Source organism: Trichechus manatus, unplaced genomic scaffold (assembly GCF_000243295.1).
Source record: "Trichechus manatus latirostris isolate Lorelei unplaced genomic scaffold, TriManLat1.0 scaffold00101, whole genome shotgun sequence".
NCBI classification, from domain to species: domain Eukaryota; kingdom Metazoa; phylum Chordata; class Mammalia; order Sirenia; family Trichechidae; genus Trichechus; species Trichechus manatus.
Window position 1 is genome coordinate 2,918,084 of NW_004444037.1, and position 19,276 is coordinate 2,937,359.

The following is a 19,276-nucleotide window of genomic DNA, read 5'->3' on the forward strand; positions in this document are numbered from 1 at the left end:
AATGTCATAAAACAACATGTGTACTACTGTTTCATGAGAAACTATTTGTTCTGTAAGCCTTCACCTGAAGTACAATAAAATATAAAAAAGAAAAAAAAATATATGTGTGGTTACATAGGTACATATATATTCATATATGTGTCTAGGAAGGCATATGCGAGTACATGCATGTGCATATATAACTGTATAAAAGTTGTTAAATGGAAACCTAATTCGCTGTGTAACCTTTCACCTAAAACAAAACAACATATTTAGAAAAATAAATGAACTTCAACTCCTACTCAATAGTCTTGAAGGGGAGAAGGAGAGAGGCTGACCACCTTATGTGTCACAAACTTGGAGGGTGGTGGGAATACAATGGGATTATGTTCATCAAAAGGGGGCACAGGTTAAACATGGTTGAAACAAAAAAAGAAATAATTTGAACAACTGTTCCCACCGTTTAGTGCAAAAAGTATCATAAAGGGAAAAAGAATTAGGTAAAAAGATATAATGTGAAAAAGACAAACAACCCAGTTAAAAAATGGGCAAAGGAGATGAACAGGCATTTCACCAAAGAAGACATTCAGGTGACTAACAGACACATGAGGATATGCTCACAATCATTAGCCATTAAAAAAATGCAAATCAAAACTACAATGAGATAGCATCTCACCCCAACAAGGGTAGCATCAATCCAAAAAATACAAAATAATAAATGTTGGAGAGGTTGTGGAGAGACTGGAACACTTATACACTGTTCGTGGGAATGTAAAACAGTACAACCACTTTGAAAATCAATTTGGCACTTCCTTAAAAAGCTAGAAACAGAAGTACCATACGATCCAGCAATCCCACTCCTTGGAATATATCCTAGAGAAATAAGAGCCGTCACACGAATAGATATATGCACACTCATGTTCATTGCAGCACTGTTTGCAATAGCAAAAAGATAGAAACAACCTAGGTGCCCATCAACAGACGAATGAATAAACAAATTATGGTATATTCACACAATGGAATACTATGCAATGATAAAGAACAACGATGAATCCATGAAACATCTTATAACATGGAGGAATCGGGAAAGCATTATGCTGAGTTAATTTAGTCAGTCGCAAAAGGACAAATATTGTATAAGACCACTATTATAAGAACTCAGGAAAAGGTTTAAACACAGAAGAAAACATTTTTTGATGGTTACGAGGGTGGATAAGGAGGGAGATGGGTATTCACTAACTAGATAGCAGACAAGAATTATCTTAGGTGAAGGGAAGGACAACACACAGTAGAGGGGAAGTCAGCACAACCGGACTAAACCAAAAGCTAAGAAGTTTCCTGAATACAACCAAACACTTCGAGGGACACAGTAGCAGGGGTGGGGGTCTGGGGACCATGCTTTCAGGGGACATCTAGGTCAATTGACATAACAAAGTTTATTAAGAAAATGTTCTTCATTCCATTTTGGTGAGTGGCGTCCAGGATCTTAAAAGCGAGCTAGCAGCCATCTAAGATACATCAGGTCCCAACCCACCTAGAGCAAAGGAGAATGAAGAATACCAAAGACACGAGGAAAATAGAACCCCAAGAGACAGAAAGAGCCACATAAACCAGAGACTCCATCAGCCTGAGACCAGAATAACTAGATGGTGCCCAGCTACCACCAATGACCGCCCTGACAGGGAACACAACAGAGAGTCGCTGATGGAGCAGGAGAAAAGTGGGGTGCAGAACCAAACTTAACGGTCTGAGGCTGGAGGGACCCCAGAAGACATGACCCCCAGACTCTCTGTTAGCCCAGAACTGAAACCATGCCCGAAGCCAACTCTTCAGAGAAAGACTAGACTGGACTATGCAACATAAAATGAAGAGAGTGCTTCTCAACTCAAGTAGATACATGAGACTAAATGAGCAGCTCCTGTCTGGAGGTGAGATGAGAAGGCAAAAAGGGACAGGAGCTGGATGAATGGACACAGGAAATCTGGGGTGGAAAGGAGGAGTGTGCTGTCACATTATAGGGAGAGTAGCTAGGGTCACATAGCAATGTGTGTATAAATTTTTGTATGAGAAACTGACTTGAACTATAAACTTTCACTTAAAGGACAATAAAAAAAGATATAAAGTGAAGGATTTTTAAAAGCTTTATGAATTAGTTTCAGCATATACCTACATAATTATTAACAGCTTGAAGAAGCCATCTGATTAACACATCTAATGAAAGCAAGTACACAAGTACAAAAGTATGACCTTGAAAATCCCAACTGAATTTGGAGATGATCTCAAGAATAGACTGGATGCACTGAATACTAATGACCAAAGACAAGAAGAGTTGTGGGATGATATCAAGAATATCATAGTATACATGAAGAAAGTGAAAGAAAGTTATACACCTATAAAAACTTGAATCAGTAAAAGTTGTGTGATAGACATATTTGCAACAATGACATACACACCACACAAAAGAGTAGCTGTTGAAGCTGCTTATATACAACCAAATACCTCATTGGATTTGGTTCCTTGGTTTGGAGGTTTAGGGTCATGGTTTCATGGGACATGCCAGTTAATTGGCCTAATATCTTGTTTAGTGCTTCCCTTCTACTTCCTAGTTCATTGTGTAGTGCCTGGGATCTTAAAAGCTTGCAAGTACAACAATTGGTCTCTATCTGCCTGGAGAAGAGGAAGAAGGAGAGTCAGGAATATGAGAAGGAAATGGAAAGTGAGGCTAAGTGACTCCATGAACAACTGTCCCCTTTGCCATGAGACCAGAAGAACTGGATGGTGTCTGGCTACCATTACTGAATGGTTTGATCAAAGATTCTATAGAAGAATCCTGATCAAAAGGGGGAAACTACGGAGTAGAATTTCAAATTCTCATGGACTTCAGACTTTTTGGAGCCATGGAAGGTAGATAAACCCCTGAAACTATTGCCCTAAGATAATCTTTAATCTTTAAACCAAAAATATCCCCTGACCACCAGTGACTGCCCTCACAGCGGACACAACAGAGAGTCCCGGATGGAGCAGGAGAAAGGTGGGGTGCAGAACTCAAATTCTAGTAAGAAGACCAGACTTAATGGTCTGACTGAGACTGGAGGAACCCCAGAAAGCATGGCCCCCGGATTCTCTATCAGCCCAAAACTAAAACAATTTCTGAGGCCAACTCTTCAGACAGGGATTGGACTGGACTGTGGGACATAAAGTGATACTCGTGAGGAGTGTGCCTCTTAGCTCAAGTGGATACAAGAGACTAAACGGGCAGCTTCTGTCCGGAGGTGAGATGGGAAGGCAGAGAGGGTTAGGAGCTGGTTGAATGGACATGGGGAATCAGGGGTGGAAAGGAGGAGTGTGCTGTCACAGTATGGGGAGAGCAATTAGGGTCACATAACAATGTATGTATAAATTTTTGAACAGGAGACTAACTTGAAATGTAAACTTCATTTAAACTACAACAATAAAACAAACAAACAAAAAATACCTTGAAGCCTTCTCAAAACCAAACAATAGTTTAGCTTAACTAGTAAACAATGTCTGCCTTGAGCATTAAGCTCCTTTAAGATTTATCTATATGGGATCAAACTAAAAACAGCAACTCAAAAGATTAGATAAGAAACTTAGGGGGCAGTAAGTTTATGTTAACGAGGTAGGAACAACTCAGAAAAGGAGGATGAAAATGGTTGCACGACTCAAAGAATGTAATCAATGTCACTGAATTGTACATGTAGAAACTGTTGAACTGGCATATGTTCTGCTGTGTGTATTCTCAACAACAAAAATAAATTATTCAAAAAAAAAAGAAAAACAAGAAAGTAAAAGGCCATTAAAAATACAGGAAAGAAGGAAAAGACCAAAATGGATGTCAGAAGAAATGCTGAAACTTGCTCTTGAGCACAGAGTAGCTAAAGCAATCAGAACAAATGAAGTAAAAGAGCAAAGAAAAGACTTTAAAGGGCAGCTCAAGAACACAAAGTAAAGTATTATGATGAAATGCACAAAGACCTAGAGTTAAAAAACCAAAAAGGAAGAACATGATCAGCATTTCTCAAGCTAAAAGAATTGAAGAGAAAATTTAAGCTTGAGTTGAATTACTGAAGGATTCTACGGGCAAAAAAATGGAATGACACAGGAAGCATCAAAAGAAGTTGGAAGGGATATACGGAGTGACTGTACTTAACTGGTAGCATTCCACCATTTCATGAGGTAGCATATGATCAAGAACCACTGGTACTGAAGGAATAAGTTCAAGCTGCACTGGAAGCATTGGCAAAAAACAAGGCTCAGGAATTGACATAAAAATAATTGAGATGCTTCAACAACAACAACAAAAAAGTATACAACACTGGAAGGGTCAAGAAATTTAGAAGATAGCTTAGCTGGCCAGCTGATTGTAAGAGACCAATATTTGTGTCCATTTCAAAAAAAAATGTGGTAAAATGGAATGCAGGAATTACAGAACAATATCATTAAAATCACACGCTAGCAAAATTTTTCTGAACATAATTCAAAAATTACTGCAGCCATACATCAACAGGAAATTGCCAGAAGTTGAAGCCAAAGAAGAGGACATGAAACGACAGATATCACTGATGTCAGATGGATCTTGGCTGAAAGCAGAGAATACCAGAAAGATGTTTACCTGTGTTTTATCAACTACATAAAGGCATTTGACTGAGTGGATCACAGCAAATTACAGATAACATTAGGAAGGATGGGAATTTCAGAATGTTTAATTGTGCTCATGCAGAACCTGTATATGAACCAAGAGGCTGTCACTTGAAAAGAGCAAGGGGACAATGCGTGTTTCAGAATTGGAAAAGGTATGCAGCAGGGTTGTATACTTTTCAATCGGTATGTTGAACAAATAATCCAAGAAGCTGAACTATTTAAAGAATATGGCATCAGGATTGGAGGAACACTCATTAACAACCTGTGATATGCAGATCACATAATCTTGCTTGCCAAAAATGAAGATGACATCAAGCACTTGCTGATTAAAGTCAAAGACTACAGCCTTCAGTTTGGATTACATCTGAGTGTGAAGAAAATAAAAATCCTCATGACTAGATCCATAAACAACATCATGATAAACAGTGAAGAAATTATTGTCAATGATTTTATTCTACTTGGGTAAACAATCAATTGTCCATGGGAGCAGCAGTCAAGAAATCAAATGACATATTAGATTGGGCAAATCTGATTGAAAAGACCTCTTTAAAGTTTTAAAAAGTGAAGATGTCACCAGGATGACCAAGGTGCACCTTACCGAAGCCATGGTCTTTCAATCACCTCATATGCATGTGAAAGATGGACAATGAAAAAGAAGATAGAAGAACTGATTGTCTTAGTTATCTAGTGCTGCTATAACAGAAATACCACAAGTGGATGGTTTTAACAAAGCGAACTTTATTTCCTTACAGTAAAGTAGGCTAAAAGTCCAAATTCAGGACATCAGTTCCAGGGGAAGCCTTCCTCTTTCTGTTGGCCTTCTCATCAATGTTCCCCCGGACTAGGAGCTTCTCCGTGCAGGGACCCCGGGGCCAAAGGACATGCTTTGCTCCTGACACTGTTTTCTTGGTGGTTTGAGGCCCCCCTGTCTCTCTGCTCACTTCTGTCTTTTATATCTCAAGAGACTGCTTCAGGACACAATCCAATCTTATAGATTGAGTCCTGCTTTACTAACACAACTGCCACCCATCCTCCCTCATTAACATCATAGAGGCAGGATTTATAACATATAAGAGAATCACACAATACCAGGAATCATGGCCCTGCCAAATTGACACACACTTTTTTGGGGGGATATAATACAATCCATGACACTGATGCATTTGAATTGTGATGGTGGTGAAGAATACTGAATATAGTGTGGACTGCCAAAAGAACGAACAAATCGTTCTTAGAAGAAATACAATCAAAATGCTCCTTAGAAGTGAGGATGGCAAGACTTTGGCTTGCTTACTTTGGACACATCATCAGGAAAGACCCAATTTCTAGAAAAGTACATCATGATTGGTAAAGTGGAGGATAGGGCAAAGGCAAGCGAGGCCCTTGGTAAGATGGATTGATGCAGTGACTGAAACGGACTCAAAAATACCAACAATCATGAAGATGGCACAGGACCAGTGTTACGGATTGAATTGTGTCCCCCAAAATTATGTGTTATAAATACTAACCTCTATGCCTGTGGTTATAAACCCATTTGGGAATGGGCTGTCTTTATGTTAATGAGATAAGATTAGTGTAGGGTGGGTCTTAAGTCAATCTCTTTAGACATATGAAAGAGGTTAAACAAGCAAGAGAAAGAAACAGAGTTGGAGTAAGATAGATGCCCAGACACATGGAGATCTCCAAGGAACCAGGAAGCAAAAGCTGAAGAGACAAGGACCTTGCTCCAGAGCAGACAGAGAAAGCCTTCCCCTAGAGCCGCCACTATAAATTCGAACTTCTAGCCTCCTAAACTGTGAGAAAATAAATTTTTGTTTGTTAAAGCCATCCACTTGTGATATTTCTATTATAGCAGCACTAGACAACTAAGACAGAATTTGGTACTGAGAAGTGGAGGTGCCACTGTAACAGATACCTATAATGTGGAAGCAGTTTTGGAATTGGGTAATGGGTAGAGGCTGAAAGAGTTTTAAGTTACCTAATAGTAAAAGCCTACATTGTCTTGAAGAGACGGTTGGTAGAATTATGGATGTCAAAGGCAACTCTGGTGAGAAGGGCTCAGAAGGAAGTGAGGAGAGCTATAGAGATTATCGTCTTAAAGAATACATATGGCGGCAACAACAGAATGTTGCTAGAAATGTAGACATTAAATGTGCTTCTGGTGAGGCTTTAAAACAAAATGATGAACATGTGATTGGACAACGAAGAAAGGACAATGCTTTTTATGCAGTGGCAAAGAACTTGAGTTATATTCAAATGTTTAGGTGGAAGGTAGAACTTGTAACGGATGAACTTGGATATCTGGTTGATGAGATTTCTAAGCAAGATCTTAAAGGGGCCTTGTGGTTTCTCCTTGCTGCTTATAGTGAAATGCAAGAGGAAAGAGATGGGGTAAGATAGATACCAAGACACATGGAAATCTCCAAGTAACCAAGAAGAGGAAGCTAAAGAGATAAGGACCTTCCTCCAGAGCCAACAGAGAGAGAAAGCCCTCCCCAAGAGCCTGCACTCTGAATCTGGACTTCTAGCCTCCTAAACTGTGAGAAAATAAATCAGTTAAAGCCATCCATTTGTGGTATTTCTGCTATAGCAGAACCAGATAACTAAGACAACAGGGCAATATTTTGCTCCATTATACATAATGTCGCATAGAAGACAGCTGTCTAGAGTGGATAACCTGTACATGATTTGAAGCCAACTAGATGGCAATGAACAACAATAAGTGATCAAACATTCTGGCAAGATTTGGGATCAGGGATATACGTAGGTCTCAGGGCATATCCAGACTCTACTGTAAAGCACATTTCTCAGCGTGGGGTTAACTTTACCTAAAGAATTTGTTCTTTATCCTTGCTTCCTGAGAAATAACCTCTAAAATTTTGTCATTTCCCCAGTGATTGAAGTGTCTTTGATGAGGGCTCTAGACCAGACCTTACCTAACAGGTTATGCTAATAAAGTGACTCAGGTCAGGGTTGGCCAGGCTGGAAATGTGTACTACATGATATGGGGGGAGGGGGCATGAGTCTGTCAATCATGCCTGTCTTAGGCTGGGCTCTCTAGAGGAGCAAAACCAGTGAAATGTACATATATGTAAATATACAAAGAATTATTTCAAGGAAATGGCTCACGCAGTTGTGGAGGCTGGGAAGTCCAAATTCTGTGGGTCAAGGGTCAGGTGAAGGCTTCTCCTGATTCACATGGTTGCAGGGGCCGATGAACCAAAATTGGCAGGTTGGATGGCTCACCTCCCAAGAACCGAGGTCAGAGGATGAGGAGTCGGATGCAGGATCGAGAAAGAGAAGGAGCTTTGCCAGAACATCCATATATATCAGATGCAAACACCCCCCAAGGAAACTAATTTTTATTATTTTTGCTATAAAAAAACTAACATAAATGTAGCGCTTTCCATGAGTTCTGAGTCATTCTAGTCAACCCAAGGGAGTAGTGGAAGTCAGCAGGTCAGAAGTAAGAGGGAGTGCTTGGGAGGCCCAAGCTTACGGCTAGTATCCTGAGAGGTTAGAAGGAAGCCCCAAATTTGTAGCCACCAGGTAAGTAATAGGGGCCCCAGAGCTCACAAGTGTCATCCTGAAGGAGTAGTGGAAAAACCCTGAACTTGTAGCCAACAGGTCAGAAATGAGGGTATCATGGGGACTCACAAGCTTATGGCTGGTGTCTGAAGTCTTGGGTAGATTCGGCAGTCTGGAGGACTGTGACCTTTAACAGTAAGGTCTGACCTAGCTCCAGGTGGTTAGGGTCAGAGAAAAAAAGTGTTGTATATGCGGCTGGTGTCAGAACAAAAGTGGAACAGGGGAACAAAACTGATAATTGATTTGATCAACACACCCATGTATATCAGCATAGCCCAGGGGATCTCCAGGAGAGTCCTTTCTTCTGGGTTCACTGTCTTAAGAAGGGCCTGAAATAAGTCTGCACCCTCTGACTTTTTATGTGTGGGGTGGGCTGACCTTGGGGCTGCCTGCCAGTCAGCCATCTGCTAACCAGGGGCGAACTCCACTCAGTGTCAGTACAAGGTTTAGAGGTGTGTGTACACATGTGTGTGTGGGTGTTGGCAGTGGGGAAACACCAAAAAGGTACAGGAAGAAAGAAAACGCTTATTGCTGCCATTACTATTACTGCTATCAGTGCTATTGCTGCTATGAGTGGTCAAGGAGAAATAAAACATGTAGCAAGACGGCACAAAGATAAGCTATACATTAAAAAAAAAAGTTTTAAAAAAAATTAAGCTAACTACAACCACAAGATGTCCAGTGACCAGCAAGCAAGTAGATGAAAACCCATTTTGGGGACATTTGTTCTCTCCACTGCCTGTCTCCTGGCAGCTGTCTAGAGTGGATAACCTGTTACAGTTCATTTCCATCACTCCCTATTAATTCTGGGATACATGCAACTGTCTGTAGCTGAAGTGATATTCTAATAAGTGGATCAGATAGGACAAATGCCAAGAGTTACAACACAGCAGGCTCACCAAGGCCCAAGAAACAAGAACTTATTCAAATAAATCCAGAACTTACCTTTAAATTTTTAGAAATGGTTTATCTAAAAATGCCAACTTGAGTGGGAGAGGAAGTTTTTACTTGGGGGAGGCACTGAGTTTACATTAATGGTGATAGAATAATTAGGAAAAAGACAGGATAAGGGTTGTACAACATGAGAAGTGTAATCAATGTCATTGAATTGTGCATGTAGAAACTGCTGAACTGATGAATGTTTTGTTGTATATATTTGCACCAAAATTTAAAAAAATAATTTTTTTTAATCCAAGTTCCATCTTTCACTTGATAAGAATTTTTTGCCCGAACTGGAGGGGGAAAAAAAAAAGAAAAAAGCCAGCTTATGCTGTCTCAGATCTCTGTATAAGTTGAATCAAGGCATAACTGTTTTACCCCAGTTTACTTTTTTCTCAAGGAGGTAAATTAATCTGGCTACTGCTGGTAAACTTCTTGTGGTCTTTGGTAACTATAAACTGGTTAGATATTATGATAAGGGACCCTGCGTGACACAAATGGTTAAGTGCTTGACTACTAGCCGAAAAGGTTCAAACCCATCCAGAGGCACCCCAGAACACAGCCCTGGTGATATGCCTCCAAAAGTCACAGTGTTGAAAATCCTATGGAGCAGTTCTACTCTGCACACATGGGGCTGCCACAAGTCGGCACTGACTAAAAGACAACCAACAACAGATGTTATGATAGAGGGAAGCCCGTAAGACCCATTAAAATAAGTGTCCTCTCTTTATCATGTTAATATAATTAAAGAACACATTAATACATTATCCTTGTAAATTCAGAACATTCAGATTAGGTTCAGAACATTTAGATTGGTAGATTTGACCACCACTCCTATTTCTTCCTTTTATATATTAAACATCCATTTCCCCATATGATTTAATATCCTTCACTTAATCAGAAAAGGCAGGGTAGCACAGTCCTGCCACTTAGCACCTGTGTGACCTCAAGCAAGTTAAGTTCTGAGGAAAGTAGGTAAGAATAACAACCTACTTCTCAGGGATACTGAGAGGGTTGAATGAGTTAATGTCGTGCTTAACTGACACCTATAAAGGATTACTAGATGCTAATGCAGTATCTCTAGTCCCATGCAAAGTGTCCCCCAGTTATGGGTATCCCCAGAGATGTCTCACATAGGATCATGAAAAAGGCCTTCCTACTCTTACATGCCTCCATATGAGAGGCCTGAGTTCAATTCCCAGCCAACGTACCCATGCACAGCCACCACCCTGTCAGCGGAGGCTTGCGTGTGTTGCTATGATGCTGAACAGGTTTCAGCAGAGCTTACAGACTAAGATGAACTAGGAAGAAAGGCCTGCTGACCTACTTCCAAAAATCAAAAGGGGGAAAATGCAAAACTTCAAATTCTCATCGAAACTAGACTGTCTGCAGCCATGAACCCCCGAAACTATTGCCCTGAGATAATCTTTAACTTTAAACCAAAAGTATCCCCTGAAGTCTTCTTAAAACCAAACAATGGTTTAGCTTAACTAGTAAGGAATGTCTGCCTTGAGCATTATGCTCTTCTATCTATATGGGATCAAATTGACACCAGCAACTCAAAAGATCAGATAGCAACCTTACGGGCAGTGAGTTTACGTTAATGAGGAACAACTTAGAAAAGGAGGGTGAGAATGGTTGCACAACTTGAAGAATGTAATCAGTATCACTGAATTGTACAAGTAGAAACTGTTGAATGGGTGTGTTTTGCTGTGCATATTCTCAGCAACAAAAAAATAATAAATTGTGCCCATCAACAGATGAATGAATAAACTATAGTACATACACACGATGGAGTACTATGCAACGAGAAAGAACTATGAATCTGTGAAGCATCTCATAACATGGATGAAACTGTAGGACATTATGCTGAGTGAAATACGTCAATCACAAAAGGACAAATATTATATGAGACCTCTATTGTAAAAACCCATGAAAAAGTTCACACACAAAATGTAACAATCTTTGTTGGTTACCAGGGATGGCAGGGGTGGGGGAAAATACTAAATAGGCAATAGATAAGTGGTATCTTGGGTGAAGGGTGAGACAGTACACAATACAGTAAAGGGGAAACCAGCACAACTTGTACAAGGGAAGGTCATGGAAGCTCCACAGACACATCCAAACTCCCTGAGGGACTGAATTGCTGGGTGGAGGGCTCTGGGGACCACGGTCTCGGGGAACATCTAGCTCAACTGGCATAACACAGTTTATAAAGACAATGTTCTACATTCTACCTTGATAAGTAGCGCCTGGGGTCTTAAAAGCCTGTGAGCAGCCATCTAAGATACTCCACTGGTCTCACCCCTTCGGGAGCAAGGGAGAATGAAGAGAACAGGATACAAGGAAAAGATTATTCCGAAGGACTAACTGTCCACAGCTACCAAGGCCTCCACCGGACTGAGTCCAGTACAGCTAGATGGTGCCCGGCTACCAACATTGACTGCTCTGACCAGGGTCACAACAGAGGGTTCTGGACAGAGCTGGAGAAGGATGTAGAACATAATTCTAACTCACAAAAAAAAACAAAAAAGACCAGATTTACTGGCCTAAAGGAGACTGGAGAAACCCCGAGAATGGCCCCCAGACACCCTTTTAGCTCAGTGGTGAAGTTATCTCCAAGACTCACCATTCAGCCTGGGAGTGGACAGACCCGTAAAACCAAATGAGACTAACGAGGTACAGTAGTCCAGTGACAAGGGCCAGAAGGCAGAAGGGGACAAGGAAGCGGGTAATAGGGAACCCAAGGTTGAGTAAGGATATTGTTGATGTGTTGTGAGATTGTTAACCATTGTCATAGGGCAACATTTGTAGTAACTGTTAAATGAGAAACTATTTTGTTCTGTAAGCCTTCATCTTAAGTGAGAATAACAGCACAATTGGAAGAGCATAGTCAATGTCACTGAACTGTGCATGTAGAAATTTTTGAAATGGTGTATCTTTGGCTGTGTATTTTCACCAAAAAAAAAGGTTGAGAAGTTAGAGGGTTGACATGTTGTGGGGTTGTTAACCAATGTCATAAAACAAGATGTGTACTACTGCTTCATGAGAAACTATTTGTTCTGTCAAATGAAGTACAATAAAAAAGAAAAATCCATCTTTGTTGGTTATACTAAATAGGCAACATAAGTGGTATCTTGGGTGAAGGGTGAGACAGTACACAATACAGGGGAAACCAGCACAACTTGTACAAGGAAAGGTAATGGAAGCTCCATAGACACATCCAAACTCCCTGAGGGACTGAATTGCTGGGCAGAGGGCTGTGGGAACCATGGTCTCAGGGAACATCTAACTCAACTGGCATAACACAGTTTAGAAAGACAATGTTCTACATTCTACCTTGGTGAGTAGTGTCTGGGGTCTTCAAAGCCTGTGAGCAGCCATCTAAGATACTCCACCGGTCTCACCCCTTCAGGAGCAAGGGGGAATGAAGAGAACAGGATACAAGGAAAAGATTAGTCCGTAGGACTAATGGACCACAGCTACCAAGGTCTCCACAGACTGAGTCCAGTACAGCTAGATGGTACCCAGCCACCACCGACTGCTCTGACTGGGATCACAGCAGGTGGCTCTGGACAGGGCTGGAGAAGGATATAGAACAAAATTCTAACACAAAAAAAAACACAATTACCAGCCTGACAGACGAGAGAAACCCCAACAGTATGGCCCCCAGTCACACTTTTAGCTCAGTGATGAAGTCACTCCCAAGGTTCACCATTCAGCAGAGGATTGGACAGCCCCACAAAACAAAACGGGACTAATGAGGCACAGCAGTCCAGGGACAAGGACTAGATGGCAGAAGGGGACAGGAAAGCTGGTGATAGGGAACCCAAGGTTGAGTAAGGACAGTATCGACATACAGTGGGGTTATAACCATTGTCATAGGGCAATATGTGTACTAATTGTTTAACGAGAAACTACTTTGTTCTGTAAAACTTCATCTAAAGTGAGACTAGCAGCACAATGGAAAGAACGTAATTAACGTTACTGAATTGTACATGATTAACGTCACTGAATTGTACTTGTAGAAATATTTGAAATGGTCTATCTTCGGCTATGTGTATTTTCACCAAAAAAAGGGCCTCCGAGGTCCAGAAGGGAGCGTCATCGACATGTCATGGGATTGTTAACCAATTTCATAAAACAGTATGTGTACTGTTTAATGAGAAAATATTTGTTCTGTAAACCTTCACTTAAAAAGTACAATAAAAAAAAGTTTAATTAAAAAAAAAGTACCAAATAAGACTATCAAGAACATCTATGTGTTTAAATTCCATATACCCCTGGTCAGGTAGAAGTCTCCATGAAATCGTCAATGACTCTACCACACCACTGAAATAAGTGCTTAGAATTTTAATTTGCTTTGTTGCTGATGAGGAGTCTTGAGTGGGTGGGGTGTGGTAGTGGGAATAGGTAAAATCACCAAACTTCCCTTCTGATCTGCAACTACCATCTTCCAGGTCACATGCTCCACCTGAACAGTTGAATACCATTAAGTTACTTTGATGCTTTACATAGCTGGAGGTCTCTCCAACTCCCTTTCCTCTTACTCTGAACTCCACAATATAGAAGCCTGTTCTTTCCATTAACAGAGGAAGCAAAGTCTAAGATCCTGGTTATCTCTTTCCCCCAGGTTTCATTTACTTCTCAATAAAACCCTTAAAATAGTACCCTAGCTCTTCCAGTTGCGTTCAAATTTGGGCTTCACCCATAACTGACAGCCATGGCCTAGGACATCATCTAAGTTATTAGTTTTATATAAGACTGCCCTCATTCATGATAGTCTAGCACATGCAATTTTCCAAGCTGCCAAAGTCAAGTGACAAACCCATCTCCGTGTGCTTGCAACCATGACAAGCCTGTATATGCCAAGATGGTAGAGGCCCTCTATGCTAAACAGTAAATCAACCTAATTAAAGTTGATGACCAGAAACCATGGTAATGGGCAGGCCTCCGGGAAACGTGAAAAAGTGGTTGGTAGCAGTTGTGTGGTTAAGGTCTACGGAAAAGAATCTCAGGCCAAGGATGCAAACCAAGAATATTTCAAATGCAACACATGAATAATAAAAAACTGGTTCTCTAAAGATGAACAGTGCCCTGGCATTCAGTGAACACTCAGTTTAAAAACTATTTCAAGAACTTCGACCTATTTTCTGCACATCAACCCTTTTTTCCCCCAATTATGAATCCAAATTCTAAGTTCTACTACTGAAAAGTGACAGTTATTATTAAACTTTTAAAGGGATCTGTGGTTAAGATGGAATTACTATGTAAAATTTTAATAAACTGTCCAGTTTCTCCCCTACCCCCAGTCTGTCTTGAAGAAAGTATTCTCTCTTTCATATCAGGATGCTCTGGACCACCCACCCACTGGATTGTAACAAAACCTTTCCACCTAGTATATGTGTGAAAATAACTTTGGGTATCACTGATATACTTGCCAATTGCAGCAAATTAATTTGGCTTCCTTGATATTTGATGTACGAATAATAAACAAAGCCATCACTGTGTTTGTCTTTTTAACTTTATTTCAACATAACTATGTTTACAGAAATACACTCATAATCGTTAACAGAACGCAATTTAAATTTAACTTATCCTACACAATTTGGACCAAAACTTCGTGCATGGTTTAAGATTTTTTTTTTTTAAAAAAAAAAGAGGATTTGCAATCTGGTTTATTTTTCATCTATTACAAATACAAATGTATAAAAGATCCTCCCTTAAACGCTGCTAAAGCAGGCAGCAAGAACCATGAAAAATTTACCTTTGGTTTGCTTCAGAAAAACACATGTATTGCACTGTAAAAGTTTTAAAAAATGGTACAATTTTGTTATAGTTTCAATGCCAGCTTACAAAGTTCATCAACTACTGAATGTGTATGTGGGGAGGGGGGGGATTGAGAGGAACCTATACAGACACATGAAACTGTAAAAGCTACCTGATTTTGTTAATATTCCATGTAGATTGTAAATCTACACAAACCAAGATTCAGGTAATTCCTGGACTCTGAATTAACACTATCAGCTCAGTTCACCTGCTGAGGTCAACAAGGAAATTTCGGTACACTGGCTGTAAGTTTTGCTGATTTATACAATGAAGGCAAAACCAAAAATTAAGTTTCATCCCGAGCTTTTCAGTCCAGAACTGATAATGTGCTACAGGCAGGGTATTCTTTCCACAGTCAACATTCACAGGGTGACATACCACACGGGGTCTACTTGGGTGGAAATTTATTATCAGCACCTATATGCAAAATAGTCCCCAAAGTTCAAAGACCGTGTGACTTTAGAAGTGACTCTAAAAAATAAAAGGGCCCGTTTCCTGGAAGACTAGAGCAGTACATCTACCCAGTTATAAGAAGCCTTATTAAGAACATTTAGCCCCTTGTGAATTTCACCTCAGTTAAAAAGGAAAAAAGAATACTGGTAGCTCCCAAAGGAAGAAGTAGCTCTGGGGAAAAAAAAAAAAAAAAACAGGAAAAAGTATAATTTAAAATATCTTAAAAACCAATGCGAATACACGTTCAAAAGATAGTTAAAAGAGATACATTTTCATGAGACTATCTAAGATAAGGCTTATAATGTGTTCTAGTATTTCAAGTTTATCACTAGTTACTAAGCATCAATTTACAAATACATGTTCATTTTTTGCTCCTTTATCAAGAAGGGAAAATTCTAGTTTCAATTCTATTCAGTGGGAGGAAGGTAAGGGCTGAGAAAATAAAGATTCAAACAGTTCCATGCAAATATCACATTTTTAAATGGAAAAACTCCCAATTGAACTAAAAGTTCATATTACTAATATACTTTTCATTGATACAATTTTTAATTAAGTACAAATACATGGCATTAAGGTTCAGAACCTAATATAGGCCTGACCATCAAAAATCCTTGTTTTCCGGAAGAAAGGCCTCAAAACTCCCACTCAATTTCCAGTAGTAATGTTCTCATAGACCAATTAGTTTAGTTTCCTGCATATTTTTGTTCTTAGCATTCTAGTCTAAAAACTAGATTAGAAATTAGTTGAATTCTTCGACATTCCCCAGAAGTATGTAACAATCCACAAAAACCTGTGATTCCCAATCTTCCATCTAGCTTAAGGTGAATCTTTCTATATATACTGTAAAAGGTAACTTAAGTAAAATGTACCCATGAGCATTAAAACTAGTTGTTAGAAAGACTTAACTAGCTTTATAATTTAAGATTTAAAACATAAATATTCGCAACTTGATCTTTTGTTGACAATGATTGTCAGAGCCTAGAATTCAACATCATTTAGTAATTCCCATTCGAGCATGCAAAACACACACATCACACAACTTACTCCTCATCTTGAGAATCTTCTGCTTCTACAAATCTTTGGCCTCTCAGTCAATTCCAAGTCCAAACATTTTTTAACTCAAACTTCATTCAAGATTTTTAACAGAAGTTTTCCACCCATACTTTATCAATGTTTTCCCGTCTTTCAGGTTGTACTGCCAAAATCTGAAACCTGCCTAAGAGATTACCAGATAAAAAAATAAATGAAATATTAAGTTGATTATTTCAGAATAAGTCATGGGAGGTCAAGATCCCCTAATGAGATATTTTCTTTTACTGAACGAATAATTGTTGTAAGCAAGAATTGCCAAAAATCCTATGTTGGATTCTTTCATATTCTTTGGTGACTGGCCAAAGAACCTATAAAAACATTTCGGAGCACACATCCTTTCTCATACAAAGTGCCCCACTGGAACACAGGATAGTTGCAATTCATCTGAGGCCTCATCTGTAGAAAGAGACTGTCATAGCAACAGCCAGGACACCCACTAGTTTGTGGAAAACCCTGAGAAAGTGTGATTTTTAAATCTGGACTGTACTCAAATTTTATCAAATTTCACTGTAGTCATAGAAAGTTGCAACTGGTCTACCAGCACTCATACTACTGCTGTCTTACCCTAGGTTTGCTGTAATAGCTATGGCTCTGGAATTTCACAAGTGATATTCAGTATAACTTGAACATATAAACGTCTGTCTCCTAACTCAAGGTTTGCAGTTTAAAAATATCACTTCTTTATTCAGTTAAGTAGCCATACAGATGCCAATCACCGATGGAAAAAGGTTTATCTCAAACATACTATTTATTTAACACTGTGTAGTTAGGACATAGCTGTACCAAAACAGGCAAAACATACTTACTGATGGTTGGTAATTTGATATAAAAATCTATTCAATAGAGCCTAGTGGTTTATTTATTGCAAAATCAAAACTGAGAGTTGCAAATTTACTACATCCATTCAAAATAAATAACCTATATGGACTACAGATTCTGGCATAGATATTAAGATATGAAATTAAAAAAAGAAAAAGATTGAGCCTGCATGTTTCATTTGCTCAAACTTGCACGCTAATATTCTGCAAAAAAGACAATTGCAGCAAAGAAAAAGAAAACTGTCCTTTTGCAAACAAGCCTATAAAAGCATCCCTCCAAAGATGCCAAAATAAACATGCATATATATGTATAAAGTGTTCCTGTTCAACACAAATGCTATTTTCAAAAAAAATTAACTGCATAGGTAAAGAAAACAAAACAAAAAACCAACGATGTGCAATATCTTAAGCCATTAAAGCACCCCCGCCCCACACACACACACACAAACCACACAAAAATCACTATTTTCATGACCAGTAACATACACAAATAGGAAACAATGATCAAAACTCAGAAAGTAAATACCTGGACTGATACACTGTCCATTGTTGGGAGAGTTTTTCTTCAATTTAAGTGTCTTTTCTCATCTCTAAAAAAAATTTTAAAGTGCTAACTTTATATAAAGCAGGCAAATTCTTCAAGTAATTTGCTATCGAGTATGCCAATTTTTACAGAGCTAAACAACGAACTAAAAATAAAGTGAAACAAGAAAGAGGAAAAAAACTGACAAGCTGTAGCTGGACAACAGTAGAATGCTATACCATCTTGGCGTCCTCATTTCAATTAAATGCATAAGCTAACAGATTTAGGTGTCTGCTGATTTAGTACTCTAATTCCCCTGAATTTGCTAATTTATACATCAATCAGTATACAAAAAGTCTTAAGGAAGGGTTTCACCTAAAACCAACATCAGACACTAATTAAAGCAATCTTAAAAATAAAAGGTTGCCTACTACTTTAAATGAATATAAAATGTGGTAGATCTGTAACCTTGTCCAAAGTATAATTACTCCTGCCCTTTAGCTGCTTTCTCAAGAAAGTATACGTTAACCAAATGACGATTGAGGTGTTTGCTGTAATCTTTCTCCTTTCTAAAAGAACGATCACAAAAAATGCAAACAAAATCTCCCTCAGCCACTTTGACTGACACAGCTTCCTTTGCATTTTTTCTACTAGTTTCTTGTGGAACCAGCCTAGCTCCATTCAATCCAGAATCATCACTACCCTCTGACATGTTGTCACTTAAGTCACTTCCATCATGACTGTGAATGCCTTCATCTTCATCAATTTCCTGAGACTCACTGACTGCTGTAGTAACAGAGAGTGATGTCACAGCAGTTTTGGACACTGCTTCATGGTTTTCTATTGGTGGGGAAAGAAGCAGTGGTAAAATTGGTTCTTCAACTGCTGAGTCTTTACCGGAGAGATTCTCTGTTGCGTTCTGATCAGTGTCAGTTTCCATTTCACCAAGCATAGTGTCAGTCTGATGTTTACCATCTAGAATATCGCCCTCTGGCATTTTCAAGTTTTGTTCACAAGATGAAATACTGGTAGATTCCTCAGTACTAGCAGCAAGCCCAGCTAGACTCTTGTTTGCCTCCTCTGCTCCTACTTTCTGAAGAGGCGCTTCTTTAATTCCTTCCTCTTCAGAGAATATTTTTTGGTCTTTTGATTCCTCTTCCTTTAAGTTTTCCTTTGGTGGCAGTGGTTCCTGTGTGCTTGCACTTTCCTTTAGAACCTGGCTATCTTTGTTAACAGGCACTAAGCCAACTTCAATAAGGACTTGCTCCTTCCGTGCCATTTCACTCTGCATGTCAGATACTTCCTTATTATCATCTTTTGGGGGAGGAGACTTTTTGGGAATCAGCTCCATCTGAGGAGACTCCTTTTGAGGCGGCAGCTCCATCTGAGGAGG

General features: G+C 39.3%; 1 protein-coding gene across 1 annotated transcript in view; it reads right to left on the bottom strand.

Moving 5' to 3' along the window:
- Window positions 1–16,640: 16,640 nt before the first annotated feature.
- Window positions 16,641–19,276, bottom strand: part of REST (RE1 silencing transcription factor) — a 14,353-nt gene continuing 11,717 nt past the window's right edge. The window contains exon 4 of the mRNA XM_023737311.1: window positions 16,641–19,276. This exon is cut by the window's right edge and continues 7 nt beyond it. Within this exon, the coding sequence (XP_023593079.1) occupies window positions 18,368–19,276 (909 nt within the window). The 3' untranslated portion in view covers window positions 16,641–18,367.